This window comes from Danio rerio, chromosome 20 (genome assembly GCF_049306965.1).
Source record: "Danio rerio strain Tuebingen ecotype United States chromosome 20, GRCz12tu, whole genome shotgun sequence".
NCBI lineage: Eukaryota > Metazoa > Chordata > Actinopteri > Cypriniformes > Danionidae > Danio > Danio rerio.
The window spans coordinates 7,632,004-7,651,816 of NC_133195.1; the positions used below are offsets into that span (position 1 = coordinate 7,632,004).

The window sequence follows — 19,813 nt, forward strand, 5'->3', positions numbered from 1 at the left end:
TTTATTTAGAACACTTTATTTAAATACATTGTGTTTGTTTAAATTTGTATACATTCATGTTCATTTTTTAGTATTTTAGTCATTTATATTTATTTTTTATTTATAATACTATTAAACAATCTAACAACCACAATATCCACAGTCTCCATTTCAGTGTCTCTACTTTAAGGTTAGAGCGTCCCCTAGTGGAGAGAGTGTGTGCTTACCGTACATTATAATGCTAAATCTGTGCAGTAGTGCTAAAAGTCCGGAGTTTACCTCAGGCAAACCAGGCTGCATGTAGAGCTGCTGAAACACTGCGTTCATGTAGCAGGTCGCACCGCCGTTCTTCAGACCCACAAACCCAGAAATAGAGCGACTGTCTACAGGAGGAAGATACTGACGACACACACAAACAAACATTAATTAATGCAAGAACACACCGGAAGTTAAAATGAATTGACATTTTCTCCATGATGTATAAAAAGGTGAAGATGGCTCAAAACAAACAGCATGACCTATCAAGTATTTGTACACACAGGAGCTTGAAAGCCTGATTCACACATTTTGTTTTTGTACCTCCTTCTAATGTTATAAATTTGTGGTTATTCTAGATGTGCATGGCATGAGCTTAGTCTTTTGTATAAATTATGCTCAATACATTTCCATTTAAGAGCTTTCCAGTCAACTTTCCATTTAACTCCGTTTTCAGGTCTTTTAAATGACTTGACTATTAACTAAAACCAGAAACGGCCAATTAACAAGTGAAAATGTTCACAACTGAAATCTCATGACATAAAATGTTTTTACTGCAGTATATTATTTAAAACAATTGAGAATTCCTCGATAATAAAATAACGTACTCATATGTAATTGATTAATATTTATAAGACATTTTATTTAATTGTAGAATTTTAAAAGAAGATATAATGTGTATTATGTGGATTGATCACGTTTTGTAATAAACAGAATAGGATTGAATAATTTTGAATTTATAAATCTGATTGCTCAAAAACTGTGAAAGCTACGCATTTTTAACTTTATTAAAACATTAACAACACATTACAATTACTCTGAAAAGTTTAAGAAGGTTTTCTAAGAAAGTAAATCCTAGTCTGTTGCATTTATGTTCACTTTCTGGTGAAAAAGTGGCCATGCAGAGTAAGTGCTTTTTACATTTCAGCTGATCCTACAACTTTTCACAAATTTAGATCAAATTTGATCCAAGTTTTTTTGCCAAAGACATTCATAATGGAGGTGTAACAGTACACAAACTGATGACGGTTTGGGATGTACATCAGTTTTGAATTCAGTTTAGCTTTCAGTACAGCTTTTTTATTAAACTAGGTTTTACCGAACAAATTGTGGCTCTGCCTTTAGATAAATAAGGTTACACTTTATTTCAACGTACAAGTCTTGCTACTAGCTTGCTGCTTATTAATAGTTATTAAGGTAGTAGATTGTGATATTGGGTAGGATTAGGAATGTACTGTAGAATAAGATCTTACATAATATGTACTTCATAATCATAAATAAACAGTCAATATCTTAACCCTTCTGTGCTGTTGGGGATGTTTTCATCCACTCTGGGGTGATTTTGAATCTTAATTTGGCAATAATTTTTCTGTTTCAGTTAGTGGAAGGATTTTTGGTGACAAATCTTATTTTGACACATATTTTGGGAAAATCCTTTTTTTTTTTTTTACTTTGCAAATTTACTACCCTTTTGCAATTTTAGGTATGAAAACATCTACTAAATTAAACTGCAGTAAAAATGCATCAAATTAATAAATTTTTTGCATAAATCTGTTAATCTACCTCAGTCCTGATCAAAACGACTAAAATTACAGGATTTTAACTTAAAATATCAAAAGGCAGCCAGTGTGTAAATACAGTCTTTGTTTTTGTTTACTCCATGTAGTTCTGAGAGCTAAAATGCTAAGGGCGTACTCACAATATGCTATCCGAACTGTGTCCAGGCCCGTTTCCTGGATCGTTTGAAATGTGTGAGTGCTCTGAATCGGGCTCAGACGCGGTTTGCTTGGCTGGCCCTGGCTCGGTTGGAAGAGGTGTGCAAGAGTGCGGTTTACTTGGGCTCACTTGTAGTGTAAGTGCAAAGCGCGCCTCAGCCCGAAACTGAAGACGAGACATGACTTTTACGGGACTGTTTCATATGGACTTATTAATTATTCTTACTGTTCAATCAACGCAAACTTTTATAGATTATTAAAGACGCAAACCCCTCACTGCCTGTCATCTGCACCTTCAGCAAACCTCTTAATTCGTGCAGCGCGAGAACCTTATGATCGTTTATAAGCGTCAAGAGTGGCTGATCTGTTCGGCTAAATATTTGGCTGCGTGTCACTGCATACTAAATGACTAAACCGATATAACTGAAGAAATCTCCACAGTGCTAAGCGAGAGCGCTTACTGACCAGCGCATCATCAATGACATAAGCATGACTTAAGCCCAAATGTAATTCTAGTGCGGGCCGTCGGGGGAGACGGGAGGGGTCGGGGGACAGCATGCTGAGGCACGGTTCAAGGCAACTGTACAAAGTGAGAGTACGCCCTAGGTAGGTTTTTTTTTTTTTTTTCCACAAGACTATGTAAAAGGTTAATGCTGCCAACTGATGATCAACAGTCAAAATTACAAATCTGACCTCCTTCCAACAGGGAAACCCACCAACAATCAAAATGCAGGATTATATGCAGTCATGACTTTGCAAATTAAAAAAAAATGTAGTTATAATAGAAGTCAATGGGGCAAAAACAGCCACAAACAGAAAATTAGGGAGAAAAAAAATAATCTTATGCTGCTGTAATGTATTAGTAATGTTGTTACTAATCTTTCACATGTCCAAGATTGTGTTAAAAAACTGAAAAAAATAAAAATAAAAAATCCAGAACACAACTACCATTGTTATTTAAGTAATTTTGTGTGTGTTTTTCACCAAATCAGTGACATCATTTATGAATTTGGCAATTAAAGAGCTAAAATCCTTTCATTTTTAATACATTTAGTGGTTTTGATCAGTATGGAGGTTGATTAACAGATTCATGCAAACAAATTGAAAAAATATTAATCTGATTTATCTACAGCAGTTTATTTCAGTGAATGTTTTCATTCCTAACATAACAAAAATTGGTAAATTTGAACAGTGCACAAGGGTAAATAATAGGCTGGTAATGATATGCAAGTTAATAGTGTTCTCATAATAGCATTTATTATTTTTTCAATAATTCATTTTCTTTTCAGCTTAGTCCTTTTATTAATCCGGGGTCGCCACAGTGGAATGGACCACCAACTTATCCAGCACGTTTTTATGCAGCGGATGCCGTTCCAGCCACAACCCATAGCTGGGAATCACACACACACACACACACTCACTCACACTCATACATTAAGGACAATTTAGCCAACCCAATTCACCTGTACCGCGTGTCTTTTAACTGTGGGGTAAACCCGAGCACCCGGAGGAAACCCACGCGAACGCAGGGAGAACTTGCAAACTCCACACAGAAACGACAACTGACCCAGCCGAGGCTCGAATCAGCGACCTTCTTGCTGTGAGGCGACAGCACTACCTACTGTGCCACTGCGTCACCCCATTATTATTTATAATTATTTAAAAAAAAAGACTGTAAGAACACCTTTAATATTTCACCCCTAGTTCATGCAAGATTAACAAATGAGATTTATTGAGGCGGATGAAGAGACTCACGTCAAATTCTTTGCTGAGAGATGGGTCAGACTGATGGTGCATGGACAGCAGCTCTTTAGTGATGAGCTGCAGGTTAGTCAGAGAGCTGTCAGCCAACATGACCAGCACTTCATATGCCGCCAGACGACTACTGACTGTACTGCACCTGAAACACACACAAATACACACACATGACTGCTAAACACAGATTTAGAGACTTAAGTGAGTGGATGAGTGAGTAAAATAGAGTAAAAGAGTAAACAATTATTTAAAGTGTATAAATACAAAATGTGTTGACTTCAGAAAAAGCAAATATATGAGTATTAAAACATCTAGACTTTTGTCAACACCAGTGTGCATGTTCTCTTACTTGGGGTGAAAGTCATGTATAGATGCTGTAGTGCTAGAGGAGCTGTCACTGTTCAGGATGATTCGAGAGGCTCTGAACAGAAAGTCGTCCAACAGCTGCTGGATCAGGGAAGGACCTGGAGGGGAAAAAACAAAGAAGGCCTAAACCTTATGGTTTGTGACATCCCAGTAAAACTTTTTCCCATGATAAGAATTGTAGTCAGATAATAATAAAACAAACAATCTGGAAGTGTTTAGGTAAGTGCTTTCAATGTGTGCAATGAACAAATGTACAATGAATAAAGGGTCAAGTTTTGACTTACTAACATACTTTAACTTCAACATTTACAACATAACATAAGTGGAGTGTTGGAAATAATGTCTTTTTTTCATATTTTAAATATTTAGAATTTCAGAGATGCAGTGCATCGGCCGCCATCAGCCTGTCTTTGAGCTGACCAAAGAAAGGGACGTTCTGCCACAAGATGTTGACAGAGACTGCATTACAAGTCCTTAGAGGGAGAAAAAATGTGTTGTTTCAACGTAAGTTTCAAACAACAGCAGAGCAAATCATTATAAATAAAGAAGTGACATTCTAAGTCGATCTTTGTATTTTGTAGTGCTGTATTTAAACCACAGAAACAGACTGTTTACTTTTTTACTAAGTTAATTATTGTTATGTCCCATTTGCAACAGAGAAATACTGGGAAATCTCTGTAGACTGATGGCATTTTATGCAATTCAGCCTTAGAAGCCTAAAATGTCAACAAAATGACACGGTTTGTCATCACTTTAGACATTACGCTAGAGAATCGTTCAAAAAATAGCTCTAAAGTGACGTTTGTGAGCAACGATGCCGACTCAGCATCGTGTTGTCTATTGGCCATCAGCGATGGACGATGGTATTGTTTATGGGCCCAACCCTAATGGAGATGAAATATAGTTTTAACTGTAGAAACATTATTACATCTATGAGAAGTACCCACCTGGATGTAGGCACAAGTCTGCATAATTCATTGAGTCATTCATTTTCCTTCGGCTTAGTCCCTTTATTCATTAGGGATTGCCACAACAGAATGAATCGCCAACTTATCCAGCATATATTTTACGCAGCTGATGCACTTCAAGCTGCAACCCAGCACAGGGAAAGACCAATACACACTCATTTACACACATACACTACAACCAATTTAATTTATTCAATTCACCTGTACCGCATGTCTTTGGACTGTGGGGGAAAACGGAGCACCCAGAGGAAAACCACGCCAACCACGGGGAGAACATACAAACTGCACACAAAAGGCCAACTGGCCCAGCCAAGACTCGAACCAGCAACCTTCTTGCTGAGAGGTGACATTGCTAAACACTGAGCCATTGAGCCAACCTCATTTTCAATTTGTTTCAGTTCTTTTGAATGAAAGTTCCCCAAACTGGAAATGCAACCCATATTTTAAAATTCTCTCTAAAGATAGAGGATTGCTTTTTTGACTCTCAGTGTCTCCCTAGCAATTATCATCTTTGATATTTTATCTTAATAAAGATCAGAAAATAATGTGATACAAGTCCTCAGTTGTTATCAATATCCAGCAGTTAGGATAAAAGAAAAATGTCTGACCGAACTGTTCTTTCTCAGTGCCACAGAGGGACAGCAGGGTTTTGATGAGGCGCAGGTGTCCGGCCAGCAGGATGTTGTCAGCCTCACTGGTCTCCAGCTCGGTAGTCCAGGTGGGCTCGAAATTATCTAGCCAGCTGATCTCGTCCTCCAGCATCGCTGCTGGCCCGATCTGAAGCTGCTCCATTTCTGAGGCTGAAAAAAACCCCAAATTTTTGTACATATTATTTTGTAATCCAGTTACAGCACATATAATAAGAGCACATATTTGCATATTCATCTAAAATTTTTTATTTTTAAATCTTTTTATAGCAAAAAAAAAAAAAAAATAATTTTTAAGCAGCAAACCTGAATATTAGAATGATTTCTGACAGTGGAGCAGGGTTCATATACATTTTTACTTAACTTAATTTAAGCAATTTCCTGAGATTGCACAAATAAATACAAGCTGCAACCATGAAAGATAACGTAACATTATATGATTTGATGCATCCCCGCAAAAAATATACATCCGTTGTTAAATATATTCAATTATAACACTTATTTTGCGACTCTAAGTTAAAATTAATGCAGTCGTGATGACAAGAAAGCTTTTAACATTAACATAACATAATTTAATTATATCTAATTTTATACAGTTGAAGTTAGAATTGTTAGCCCCCCCTGAATTATTCGCCCTCCTGTTTATTTTTTTCCCCGTTTTCTGTTTAACTGAGAGATTTTTTCTACACATTTATAAACATACTAATTTTAATAACTCATTTCTAATAACTGATTTATTTTCTCTTTGCCATGATGACAGTAAATAATATTTTACTAGATATTTTTTAAGACACTTCTATACAGCTTAAAGTGACATTTCAAGGCTAAACTAGGTTAATTAGGTTAACTATTCAGGACAGGGTAATTAGGCAAGTCATTGTATAACGATGGTTTGTTCTGTAGACTATCGGACAAAAAAAAACAAATTTGCCTAAAGGGGCTGATAATATTGACCTTAAAATTATGTTTAAAAAATTAAAAACTGTTTTTATTCTAAGAAAATAAAACAAATAAGACTTTCTCCAAAAAAAAAAAAATAAATAAATAAAAAATTATTAGACATACTGTAAAATTTATTTGCTCTGTTAAACATCATTTGGGAAATATTAAAAAAATAAAAAATAAATCAAAGGGGGGCTAATAATTCTGACTTCAACTGTATATATTCCCAGAGGAAAAAAAAAAGTACTGTATAAGGCAGACACTGAGCATAAAACAAACAATAATACAGTAGAAACTACAGAGTTGTTGAAACTTAAATGAAAAAAGTTGACCAAGTTAAATATTTGTCTGCATCTTGTAACAAAAACTGTTTTTTTTTAATTCCCGGTCATGCTGTAGAAAGAGTTGATGATTTTAAAACCAATTTTAAGAACGCAATTTTGGAATGACTGTAAATTCAAATAAAAGAAAGAGGCAAAAAATCCATCTTATTTGTGAGATTAATGCCATATATATTATATATTTATTGTTAAAATAAGGCAGAACACTCACTTGTCAGGTCATCCAGCAGTTGGCATCTCAGGTCAAAATACTCTGTGCATTGTGAAAGCAACCTGAAAAAAATGACCAACAGTTCACCAAGTGTTCACCTCACAACCTTTCCACACAATATCTTAACTTTTTGTGAACCTGCTATGAAAAACATTAGTTGATTAAGATTGAATTTGGTCTACATTTGTCATTATACATAAGTTATATATTTTTAGTTCAAAATACCTTAAAAAAAGTGCATTTCTTTAAGAATAGATCAATGAATTTATTCAAGAATTACATAATTATGGACAAAACACCAAAGATGTACTAATGTTGCCCTGGAACTATTTTTACTACAAAAACGGACAATATTGTCTCTAAAATGCAACATATTGTTGCTGAACTGCTGTATAAATGTAATACTACATTTATTGCTCTCACTTGTGTGCTGATATTTGAGAAAATGGAACTATTTCACAAGATGAATTATAGAGCAATTCTATCTGCATTCACACAGGCTCCATCAAACAGTAAATGCATTTGAATGCTCCAAACTCTCATGTTTGAGCTTGCTTTTTGCAAAGTGATTGCCAGCTTTAGCCAGCTCACACATCAAGATCTATTATAATTATCAGGGCTTGTTCACACAAAACATGATTTAATTTTTTTTTCTTTTAAAATTTAAATGCCCTACTTTTCCATTGCGTTTATGTCAACATATGCTTAATGGATGAGTTTGACAATTACGATGGTGTCTCGTAGTAATGACTGCTCTTGAAACACAGCTTCATGAAGGTTCAAAAGCTTAGCCAATCTTTAGTTTAGAATCAGTGGTTTTAGAGTTTGTATTAGAGGATGACATTTTTTCGTGAATCCCACGGGTCACAGGATTCCTGTGGGATTTCCACGGGATGAAAGTCATCTTTGCTTTTAATCACGGGATTGGGACGGTGCAGGATAAAATCATTAATGGGAGCAGACGGGAGTGGGAATCAACCAATAGGTATATGACAAAAAAAAACTGCACAGCCATTTTGTAGTTTTATTTTAATACGATTACAACGTACAGCAATTGAAAATGAACTACACGACCCAGAAGCCATCAGTGCTGGAGGGAGCTATCACCCACAGAGAATGTGGTGAAAAAATTATTTGAAGCGTAAAGTCAGAGGTAATGACATGTCCATTAAAGAAATAGAACTAGTCAGGATGTCAGGAATATTCAAGTCCATGTGAGTAAACTGGTCGATGATAGCACGCCGTATGCTGCTTGTAAAACATGCTTAATCTTGGTCAAGTACACCAGTGATTCAGGGACAAGCAGTCTGAAAAGGCACACTTGAGTCTCATCTGATTGACAAAATTGCTGGCAACCGTCATACTGTAGGTTCAGTGTTTGTTTGCATACATACATACTGCTTTTTTGACTACTTTTTTCAAAACGTGTTAATGTTTAAACGTTTGAATTGTGCATGCTGCATTTCTCTCAATATGAAAGCGCATAGTGGATGAATATTGTTAACATGTTAATTACCAAAAAAAAACTTCAATAAATGAGTAAAATGCAGCTTAGTGTGAGCTGTGTACTGTTTTTCTTTTTAATTACTGTAACTGATCACCAGAAAATCTAAAAACAGAGACTCAGCAGCAGATAAAATCAAATTCTATATTCTAAGTCTAAAAGTAGAAAATATAAATATTGGTACAGGAGCGGGAGTCTTTTTAAACAGGAGCGGGAGTCTTTTTAAACAGGAGCGGGAGTAATTTTACCAGCAGCGGGTTGGAACAGGATTATTTTTTAAACTTTGGTCTGGGAGTGGGACGAGACAGGGTGTCTTTCTGTGGGAGTGGGACGGGAAAGAAGTGAAAATCCCGTCCCGTGTCATCTTCTAGTGCAGTGGTTCTCAAACTGTGGTACGTGTACCACTTGTGGTACGCAATGACTGTAAAAAATATGGATGACGCGACAGCCCTTTTTCCCATTGAAGGCCTTGAGGGCAAAATGCCTGCTTGACGGGCACAAACTGTCGCAAAAGACTGCTGAAATTGGAGCCTTGACATGCGCAGAAGGATTTTCTGATGGAGCCAGAGGAGGAGCCGCGAAAATGAGCAGAGTCGAGCTTCCAATCAAACGCTTTATGTAAAATAAACTACGCCCCCCGAACTTCTCAGCATGCGTTTGCTGTCATATCAACACAAATGGATGTAATAACGTTAACAAATATGAGGGTTTTATATATTCAATCGCGCCAGCTCCAGGCCGCAGCGCATAACTTACTCGCGGCGTCGCGGGCTGATTCCGGCTCGCATGCGGCAGCGCCAGCTCGCTCGGCCGCCGCATCTGGCTCGATTGACTCGGGCTGGAATTGGGTAGTGAGTCCAGGCATCCGGAGTAGGTCCAGCAGAGGTAACGTTAGTCAGTCTGAGCTCTAAGAGATAAGTCTCCGGCAGGCGAGAATCTAGCCGGAACTGTGTTTTGCTATCTGGGTGGCTAGGCGTGTATCAGCAAACTAATAAAGCCCGAAAAAAGCCCTGAACTTAGCGAATAAACAGTGTTCCACCAGGATCATGTATGTCAGAAACTATAGTTTACTGCTGAACTCATTTTGTCATGGTAAAATAACACAGAAATCGAATAATAACATTTCAGTCTACTTCAGTCTCCTGCCGAAGCTCAGACGCGCTGCTTTGAGAAACTGTCAATCACAGCTGTCAATCACGATGACACGCCCAGCATTAAATTACTGCTAAAAACAAACTGTTTACAAAAATGAAGATCTGCACCTAATTTCAGCACAATAACCAGTGCCTTAATCGACCAGAACTATCTTTCGGGACATTTTATTGCAAGTGTAATATTTTTTTTTATTTGGGCTCAAGTCTCCTTCATTAACACGGAGGAGGCGGGCTTTATGACTTGTACCGCAGCCAGCCCCCAGGGGGCGATATAACGGCCGAGACCCTCACTCAAACGTAGGCTTGCGGCACACTTGGTGGTACGCAGGCTTTCTTCTAGTGATACGCAGAGGAATCGCTAAATAATTAAAGTAAAAAAATAAACACGCTTTTAACCCTTTAACACGTATGCTAACACCGATGTGAACAGTCAATTGATTTTAAAAGGCTAAACCTTTCATTTTATTTTCATTTTTCTAATGTATTCTATCATTTGAAGCTAATTTCCTCCCCATATTTGTAACGATTGTTGGGGGCGTATCCCGTATTTATATATATGCCAATGTTGACAGGTATAGTTTAATCATCTGCTTTTCTGGCACACAAAGCTAACGCACAGTAAGCAAATCTAATTTCTAATTTAAATATGTAAATCCAATTTGTATATTTAAATTACATGTTAATGCTTAGATTTCAAAGATATGCAAAAACATTTCATATATACCTGCGACCTACATTTCAAAATTTATCAAAAAGAGTTTATATATGAATATGAAGACATATAGCCTATATTTATGAGGTCCAAGAAATATTTCCAGGTTTTGATGAATAGGCTACTTTATGATAATATTTTACATTTATTTACGTTTTCTTTTTACTTTTTAAGAACATTGCTATTTTTTATTTACTTTTAAAAGCACATTTAATTTAAATGTTAACGTTTTATTTATTTTTTTACCTGTCAGCACAGTACAGTGTTAATGTTCAAACAATTTATTTTGGTTAAAGTGGCTGACAATAATAAATATATTGAACTGTGCAGAGCTTTAACTGCTTAATTAGGCCTACTACGCTACTGATTGGCCCCCAAGTGGCCAATTGCTGAACATGATTAACAGTTTTTATGTGATCTTGGATCAGTTTAACGAGTTTGTAAATTTTTTCTTTTGCTTTTAATGTTATAAGACAGTGAAGATTTTAGAATGGAAAGTGTGTGACAAGCTGGGAATCGAACTGGGGTCACCGTGAACACTGTAGTGCCATGTGTCGACACACTAACCACTGGGCTATTGGCGCCAACAAGTTAGTAGACGTTTTAATGTGATATTTGCCAACTGAGAAAAAATAATAGTTCATGGTCTCTTGTTGGTCTGTTTAGGAGAATCCACAATGGAACAAACTATCTGTAAGCCTTGACGATTTTTAAAAGAACACATAATATGCAGACAATAATTTTAGATAACCAGCAAAGTGCATTTATAGGTTATTTACCTTATGCTTGACATACATTCGCTTCCATAATTTTTAGATTTTAAAACGGCTAGTTATACTGCAAGCTTATATATATTTTTTTTTATTTCCCATAGGCAACTGAATCAAAAGGTTCTAAAACAATCATAAAAACAGTGCATTTCCACATTGAAGAATAAGGTCAATACTTTCAATTTAAAGTTCACAATATGTTTAAAAAAGTCAATACAAATGCATATTTTGCCTGATTTTTTGTTGCATTTACACGGTTTTGACCACCAGGTGTCACTAGCAAATGGTGTTTCGAATGCTTTGTTTCTCCTAAGACTAGAATCTTGTGTCTTTTGCAAGGCATTGCACATGAGCGCCTCATTCTTAAGATGCTGTGTCAAGTTAAAAAGAATTTCAACAATACACCCAGCATCACTCATTAATGTCAGTTTCACAGCAGTGGGCCAATCAGAAGAATTCAAGAGGAGGGACAAGCGTTGCATGTTTCTGTTTACAAGCACTCATAGGAACCATATCCAGATACCCTTACGTTCTTTGCTGCACTTTTATGGTATATTTCTCACTTCTTTAGACACAACAACGTGTTCTGTGTGAGTGACTTCATTATGAGGACAACTAATATAAATAGTGTGTCTGACCTTTGGTTAACGCCCCTCATGATGCTGGTGGGCGACCAGAGAGGAAGTTGTGCTGTCAGGACCACCTTCAGCAGGAAGAGGTTGGGCTTTTGGAGGTCCGGGTACGCTGAAGTGTCCGACTGACTGAGTGTGTAGAGCTGATCACACGCCACACGCCGGATCTGTTCAGGAGAAAGAGTTGAAGACACACACTTAAAGGGATAATTCACCAAAATTGGAAAATGTTTTCACCCAAAAAAGTTTTTAAATTTCAATAAACTTTTTTTTGTTAAACAACCAAGGAAATATTTGACTTTCATCGTAGGAAAACAAATACTATAGAAGTCAAAGGCTACCAGTTTTGTCAACAGAATGTAGTTCAACAGAAGAAACTCAAACAGGCTTTGTACAAGTGGAGGGTGAGTAATTGATGATGGTATTTTCATTTTAGGGTGAACTATCCCTTTTATAACATGTGTTTAAGTGTAACAGCCACTGACCTCCCCACTCGGCGAGCCCAGCAGAATATCAATGATGAAATCATTCACAGACAGCAGAGAGTAAAATGAACCTTGGAAAAAAAAACATGCAAAGAAATTGTGAGTTTAACTTTTTGCTGACTTTATCTCGCGTACTAGTAGAGTTTCACAATTCTGAATGAATTAAGAATCAAGATTTTTTTTATTTACACCAGAGAATGCTTTAAAGGTCCCGAGAAGTGCTTTAAAATGTGCATTTTTTATTCGATGTTTGACGTAATCTCAACTGAAAAATGGATGTTATATAGGATTTATATTTTCGAAACACAAATGATGTCACTGTTTTAGAGCATGCTAGCTTAAAATTAACAGACTGAAACGAACTAAATTTCAAAAGGACCTTTAACACTAGAATTACCAGAATTCTATAACTACTAAAATTGTCATTGTGACCACTACACCGAAAACTGGATCGAACTAAATTTTTGTGATGTTATATTTACATTTAAAGCTTCTTATGAGATTTTAAAATTAAGCTTTCAACGTCTTTCATCATATTTTTAAAAAAAAATTTACCGTAAAAAAAATTAAGCTTTGAACGTGTCATATTATTTTATAAAAAAAAAACAATTTTTTGTAATATAGCATATAATTGTGTGTACAAGACCACCACAGAAGTTGCATACCTCACTTTGTCAAGCAGGAGAGCAAAGAGAAAATGTTGTTTTTAAAAGTTTAAAAGACATGTCGAAGGTAAAGTTATGTTGTTGCTATTGGTAAGTTATGTTTTTTGTTAGCAGAACATCGCGAGGCAATTTTCAAAAGCACACAAAAAATGGATGCTAAAATGTATCCGGTCATTTTTCCCGGAATGATTGTTCAAGGTAGAAATACTCTTTAATGTTTTGTCATATTAATAAAATAATGCTACATTGTTAGATTAAGAACAAGTGAGAGTACTTAAGCTATATGGGTTTTATTTGGACAAAATTATTTAACCCATGTGTGCTGTTGGGGATGTTTTCATTTACTCTAGGGTGATTTTAAGTCTTAATTTGGCCATATCTTTTTCTGTGTTTCATCAAATTTTTAGTGACAACTTTTATTTTGGGAAAATGCTTTACAAATTTAAAACAATTCAACAGTGAAAACCAGCAACAACATACTGCATAATAATATGCTGCCATGTCTTTGCAATCAAAAAATGTCATTATAATGTGGGGTAGTAAATTTGAAGAGTACACAAGGGTTAAATTACAAACTTTTTAAAGAGTCTAAATGACTGCTTCTGTAGTTCTACTGTTAACCTCAATTTGAAGCATCAATTCACTTTTAAATAGTGTTTATTACCCAGTACTTCACTGATAATCTGAATATTTGTAACAATAAAATAATGATAAAGCTTAAAAAAAAACTGAAAATATTTCAACTATAGCCAACATAGTTCCAACCTGCACTCTTTCTGGCAAACACAGATCTGAATATACTGCTGAGATTTAATCAACATCGTGATCTTTCAGATCTCTTTTCAGATCTCTGGGTGTTTAAATCACAATCTTCCACTAATTAATTGTGCAGCTCTAGACATGAGCATGTTTTTTTTTCTTCTTACATAGCTGTTGGGAGCGTAGCTGGAGGCATGTGACGAGTAAAGAGAGTGCTTCTCGTGCGATGATGGTGTCTTTAATGGACACAAACAGCTGTTTGACACATATGCCAGCCTGCAGTGTGGTCACCTCACCCTCACTGCTGGAACTGCAGTTACTTCCTAAAACATACATGCAAACCGGAAAAAAAAAACATGATTAGCAAGGCTGGGCATATCAGTTAATGTCATTCTGCAGTAGTTGCCTTCACCTCTACCAATTGTAATATAACATTATTATTGAGTGCATTTTAGCTGGCTTCAGAATGCTGTGTGCCTACAGTATGACATTTGATAAAAAAATACATCCATCATAGTAAAATGACAGTTTTATGGGGTGAACTGTTTTATGATTTCTGGACAGTCTAACAGTATTCAAGTACAAAACATAAATACTTAAAAAAAAATAGAAAAAGAAAAAAAAAACCTTGCATAAATCAAACATTTGTCTTCATTGCATAAATTACGTACAATTATTCTTACTTAAAACTACAAACATATTTTCTACGTTTCTATTTCTACCTAATACCAAACTTGATCTCTACCTTACTATTACTAAGATGCAAATTGGTAGCAGCAAAAGTCATAGTTACTGTTTTTTTTTTTTTTTTTTTAATGGCATGAATTAAACATTAAAATAAAGTGAGAAAAAAATCCATTGTCAATCAATCTAGCATTATGACTCTTAAGTGCTGTACTGTATGATGTTGATGAAATGTTCTGCACCATCAAAGGCAGGACTTAAAGTGGGACTTCTGGACACACTAAAGGAAGTCAGAAAGTATGCCGCTGTAGAGTGCCATTACGGAATAAATAAATAAAGATCAAGTGGTTTTGATCTTTGGTTTCATTCTATAATACTGGACTTATTTTTCTAAGGTTTGGAAGTTTTGAGAGTGTTTAAACAAGAGAGAAAACTGTGAAAATGTTAATACCTGTTTAAGAAAAGAGTATAAAGTGTGTAGAGAGGGGTTTTACAGCCTTAAAACATCGATAATAATTGTTAAAAATAAAGCTGATTACTTTGTGGATTTCTCCTATTGAGAGTTATTTTTAGAACATAACTCCTGCGATAAACAAGGCACCACTTTACACAAACATAAATTCAAAACTATACAAAACAAAAATATTGACATAGATATTTAAATCTTTATTTAAAATGTAATATATACAAATATATTTTATATCTAAATGTAAATAAACATTTTATCGAATGTATACATGGATGTGTGTGTTTATATATCCATAATAAATATTCACAGCATACACTTGTTTAAACTTCTTATTTAAAATGAGTCAAAACAACAATTCTTAAGATTTTTTTGGGAAAGCTGTTTTGCGTTCAATTCACTTAAAATTGTAAGCTTAATTAATCAAGGTTAACTTTTAGGACAACTGTTAGGACAACATAAAGGAATTGTGTGGAACCCAGAATTTTTTTACAGTGTACATGCATACAGTAGTCAACATTTGAAGTGGATCAAAAAAGTTGATGAAAATAGTCTAAAACTATTGCAAAACACCCATTCTTGTCTTGAGACAATGTTGAAATTTTTTTTTGATCCACTTCAAATGTTGACTACTTTACACGTAAAAACAAACTTTCCTTTTGTATGCCATTATTCATTGCCCAAGGTGTTACCTGTGCTGCTGACTCTGCTGCGGACGCCCAGCGGGAGAAGAGAGTTGGTCGTCTCCCTGATTGGCTGACTGCTGCCAACCAAGTCCAATCGGCCTGCAGCTGCTGCCCAGGTGAGTCTCATGAAACACGCAACTGTAGATGTGAAGTCTCCTACCTCCATTGTCTGAAAAGACCAATCAGACAAGTCAGAACAATTCTCTAAAAAAGCAATGCAGCATTAGAAACTCTCACACACCTGTATGGCAACACGAGCGGCTGGGATGATTTCTTCCACTCTAATGGAGGATCTGTCAGACACGGACACCTGCCGGTAGGAGGACTTTTCTGGAGTTCCACAGACGGAGAGCTGACGGCCGCTCTGACGGCCAGCGTTACGAAACGGCCGAGAGGACAGAGTGTCATCCTTGCTTAACTCCTCGTCCAGGATACTAGGCATAGCCTGCCCTACCAGTAAAAACCTGCAGGAGGAGATCCAATGTTAAAACCCAAGTTACCCAACATAAAAGCCTTCTCAATTTTTACCTACAGCAACTAATGAATCCAAATAAGTGCAACAAACATGGGCAGCGAACTGTAAAACTACTTGTGTTACAAATAAGTGTCATACTGTAATTATGACTATGTATTAGAGGGGTGGTTTGTACTTTTCTCTGCGGTTCATTTATTACAACATGTCTACTTACTATAACTCACCATATATCCACTCATTTTATAATAAAAACATAACAATTTAGAAGAAACAGTATATTCTCTGTTCTGCTTTGGCCGATGAATAGGCTTAAATATTCATAGAGTGATTGCTTAACTATTTGCATATTTAAATTTGTAAAAACTTTGCCTCGAAGATTAAGGCCCAATCCCAATTCTGCACAAAAATACCTCTGTATTCCATCAACTGCAATATTTACACAAATATTTTTTTAAAATCTTCTGCAACGATATTTAACTCATGAATTTGTTTTACATTTATTTACACCTTCTTGTCCAATTTATGTCCAATTTATGTATGGCATGGCCATTGAAAATACAATGTTCCTTAACCAGATGGTTTTTCAAGTTACTTATAAAGAGAATGCTACTTCATTCATGCTGTTGTAATGTTTTAAAGGGCACATAGGTTACCCCATATTTAATATAAGTCTTTTGTGTTCCCAGAAAGTGTCTGTAAACTTTCAGCTCAAAACACATAGCAGATTATTTATTATAGCTGTTTGAAGTGTCTGTATTATAGCTGGGAAAAGGTTGTTGCTGTTTTTTTCCACTGGGCCTTTAAGGCTGTTCATCTCTGCCCACCGTTTCCATGTGCCTGTCAGCAGAATGCCTCAATCGCCGCCCTCGGCTGCCTCAGGAAGCAGAGCTCACGTAAGGTTTGTGAGAAATACTACAGTAAGAACTTTACCAATCAGTATTTGATGCATTTTTTGTGGAGTTGCAACAATGAGTTCATGCACACACACAGCGAGGAAAAACACACACACACATAGCGCAGACACACACACAGAGAGACACACGGCTGTGCTAATGAAGTGAATCTGAGGTGAATCGCTGTACTTCATTACACACGTGCACTGTTTTGAAACATGTTAAACTTGTAAAACTCACTCTTGATCACGTTTGATGATGATTGATGATCCTAGCAAACTGAACAGACCTTTTATTCCCGGTTGCTTTGCGCTCGTCCTGTCTTGTTGATATGATTATATGCGTTACTACGGAGACATGTTAATGCACGCAGCTGTCAATCAATATTGGTGGGTGGGGGACCGCACTCCAACGTCAAGTTGCGGTCGATCTGAAAACCGCTCTTATTGGTCCACTGTTTTTATGTTGTTAAATTTTTGAGTGTGTTTATTACACCCCAATATGACATAATGCACACTATACTAACACAAATGTCTGTCCAAACAGCTTTAAAAGTAGATTTTTCACCATAGGTGCCCTTTAAATCGTGAATCGATAAACTTTTTCAAAAAAACCTAGATTTTTTTTCCGATCACCCAGTCCTACATGTCGGCATTGTCTTCTGAGGCGCAAGTCATTTATTAAATAAAGAAAGGATTCACACAGCTTCTACGTCAATACATTGTTTTTTTCAGTAAATTTTTGGTGCCAGTTTATTAGGAAGTGACGATTTTGTTCTCTTTGACTCATATGCTGGAAACGCTGCTTTAATCGGTTGTCTTTTATGCTTTTAAATTCCAGTTTTGTGCATAAATTTAATTTTGCATCTTTGGATGGAAACATAGCTACTGTGACAGATGGAGTTCAATACAATAAATTCTTAGACCAACAAGAAATTTATTTTTATTTTTTATTTATAGAAATTTGTTTTTATAATATCATAATGACAACTTTTATTCATTCATTTTCTTGTTGGCTTAGTCCCTTTATTAATCCAGGGTCGCCACAGCGGAATGAACCGCCAACTTATCCAGCAAGTTTTTACGCAGCGGATGCCCTTCCAGCCGCAACCCATCTCTGGGAAACCCACACATTCACACACACACTCATACACTATGCACAATTTAGCTCACCCAATTCACCTGTACCACATGTCTTTGGACTGTGAGGGAAACCGGAGCACGTGGAGGAAACCCACGCGAAGGCAGGGAGAACATGCAAACTCCACACAGAAACGCCAACTAAGCCAAGGTTCGAACCAGCGACCCAGCGACCTTCTTGCTGTGAGGCAACAGCACTACCTACTGCGCCACTGCCTCACCATAATGACAACTTATATGCCAAAAATCAATTAAAAATTTGTTTCTTATCTCATGACCCATTTCTTTTGCACAAACATGAAATTTTACACACTATTACTCATCCTCAATAAGTTCCAAATCTTTATAAGTTTCATTTTTGTTGTTGTTGAACACAAAAGAAAGCTGAAATCTGGTAACCATTGACATCCATAGTTGGAAAAACAAATGAAAGTTGATGATTAAAGATTTGCAGCTTTCTTTAAAATATATTCAAATGAAGTCAAATGATGACAGATTTCAGTTTTAGGTGAACTATCCCTTTAAAGCAATATCATTAACTTGCTTGCCATGAGGAGCAGAGGGGAAGAAAAGAGAACAATACAAACTAAAATAAATAAACAGAGAAAAAGAAGACAGTCAGACTGATAAATGAGAGCGCACCTGGCCAGCTGCAGGCAGATGGAATAGACTCCCTGTCTGGTCTCGTAGTCTACCTCAGACGGGATGGAGTCTCTCTGCATGACGTTAACCACCAGACTGAGACACAGAGAGGGATAATTAATGATTCAGACATACAGACACATTAATACTGCAGAATTATCAACATAAGGAGATTACGTAGGGAAAAAAAAGGCAGATGTTACCTGAGACCCCCTGCTTTGAGGAAGTTCTCACAGAAAGATTTGACACTGGTCTTGGCCATTTCATCATCAGATGTGGGCATCAGCTTGGAGCTCAAAACCTGAGAGAAAAGATGTGTGTTAAAAATTCAGTTTAAAAATAAAACAGATAAATCTGATGATTTTAAAATCTGGTAGCTTTCTTGATGTTTTATTAAAACAAATGTACACCAAAATAATTAGAAAAAAAAAAAAAAACGCCTTAAAATGAAATGAAAAACTAGGGCTGGGTGATTTAGCCTACAATCAAAAAAAAAATCTCGATTATCTGTACATTTTGACTCGATTGCAATTAATTGACGATTATTTTATTTGTTTATTTATTCATTTATTGCTTACTTATTTATTTATTTTTTACCCTCATAGTTCACTGACAGGTTTTGTATTTTGTACAGCAAATATGCTCACATATCACAAGAGAAAGGTTTTTTAATGAAGGGTGCAGAACTTGATTTTAAAATAATTGAAGGAAACACACACTACCCATTACCTACTCTACTACCTTTGATTATTTATTGAACATCAACATTGAACAACTTAAATTAAAACACACAAAAAACAACAAAATAAATAACTGAAAATAAGTAACTTGCACTTTTAGAAACGAAATAAACAATTTTCAATGCTTTTCAAATTAAAAGTTGAAAAAAAGCAGTATCTCTTCTAATTAAAATAACACTTGAAAATAATATTTTAAACAGTGCAGTTTTTGCATCTTCTGTAAGCAAA

The 19,813-nt window shown here is 35.9% G+C and overlaps 1 protein-coding gene across 6 annotated transcripts in view; it reads right to left on the minus strand.

Moving 5' to 3' along the window:
- Nucleotides 1-19,813, minus strand: part of usp24 (ubiquitin specific peptidase 24) — a 746,345-nt gene that overhangs the window by 637,847 nt on the left and 88,685 nt on the right. For 4 of the 6 annotated variants that reach the window (XM_073934053.1, XM_002665668.8, XM_009294572.5 and 1 more), the window contains 12 exons: nt 19,049-19,146; nt 18,846-18,941; nt 15,938-16,160; nt 15,703-15,865; nt 14,028-14,183; nt 12,437-12,507; nt 11,958-12,118; nt 7,180-7,241; nt 5,647-5,838; nt 4,054-4,168; nt 3,705-3,849; nt 259-378 (listed from right to left, as the gene is read on the minus strand). In XM_073934053.1, coding sequence (XP_073790154.1) covers nt 259-378; nt 3,705-3,849; nt 4,054-4,168; nt 5,647-5,838; nt 7,180-7,241; nt 11,958-12,118; nt 12,437-12,507; nt 14,028-14,183; nt 15,703-15,865; nt 15,938-16,160; nt 18,846-18,941; nt 19,049-19,146 — 1,602 coding nt within the window. Of the gene's footprint in view, nt 1-258; nt 379-1,889; nt 2,020-2,334; nt 3,850-4,053; nt 4,169-5,646; nt 5,839-7,179; nt 7,242-8,931; nt 9,088-10,151; nt 12,119-12,436; nt 12,508-14,027; nt 14,184-15,702; nt 15,866-15,937; nt 16,161-18,845; nt 18,942-19,048; nt 19,147-19,813 lie in introns of those variants that run through there. The other 2 variants (XR_012396338.1, XR_012396339.1) reach the window with 2 other exon arrangements.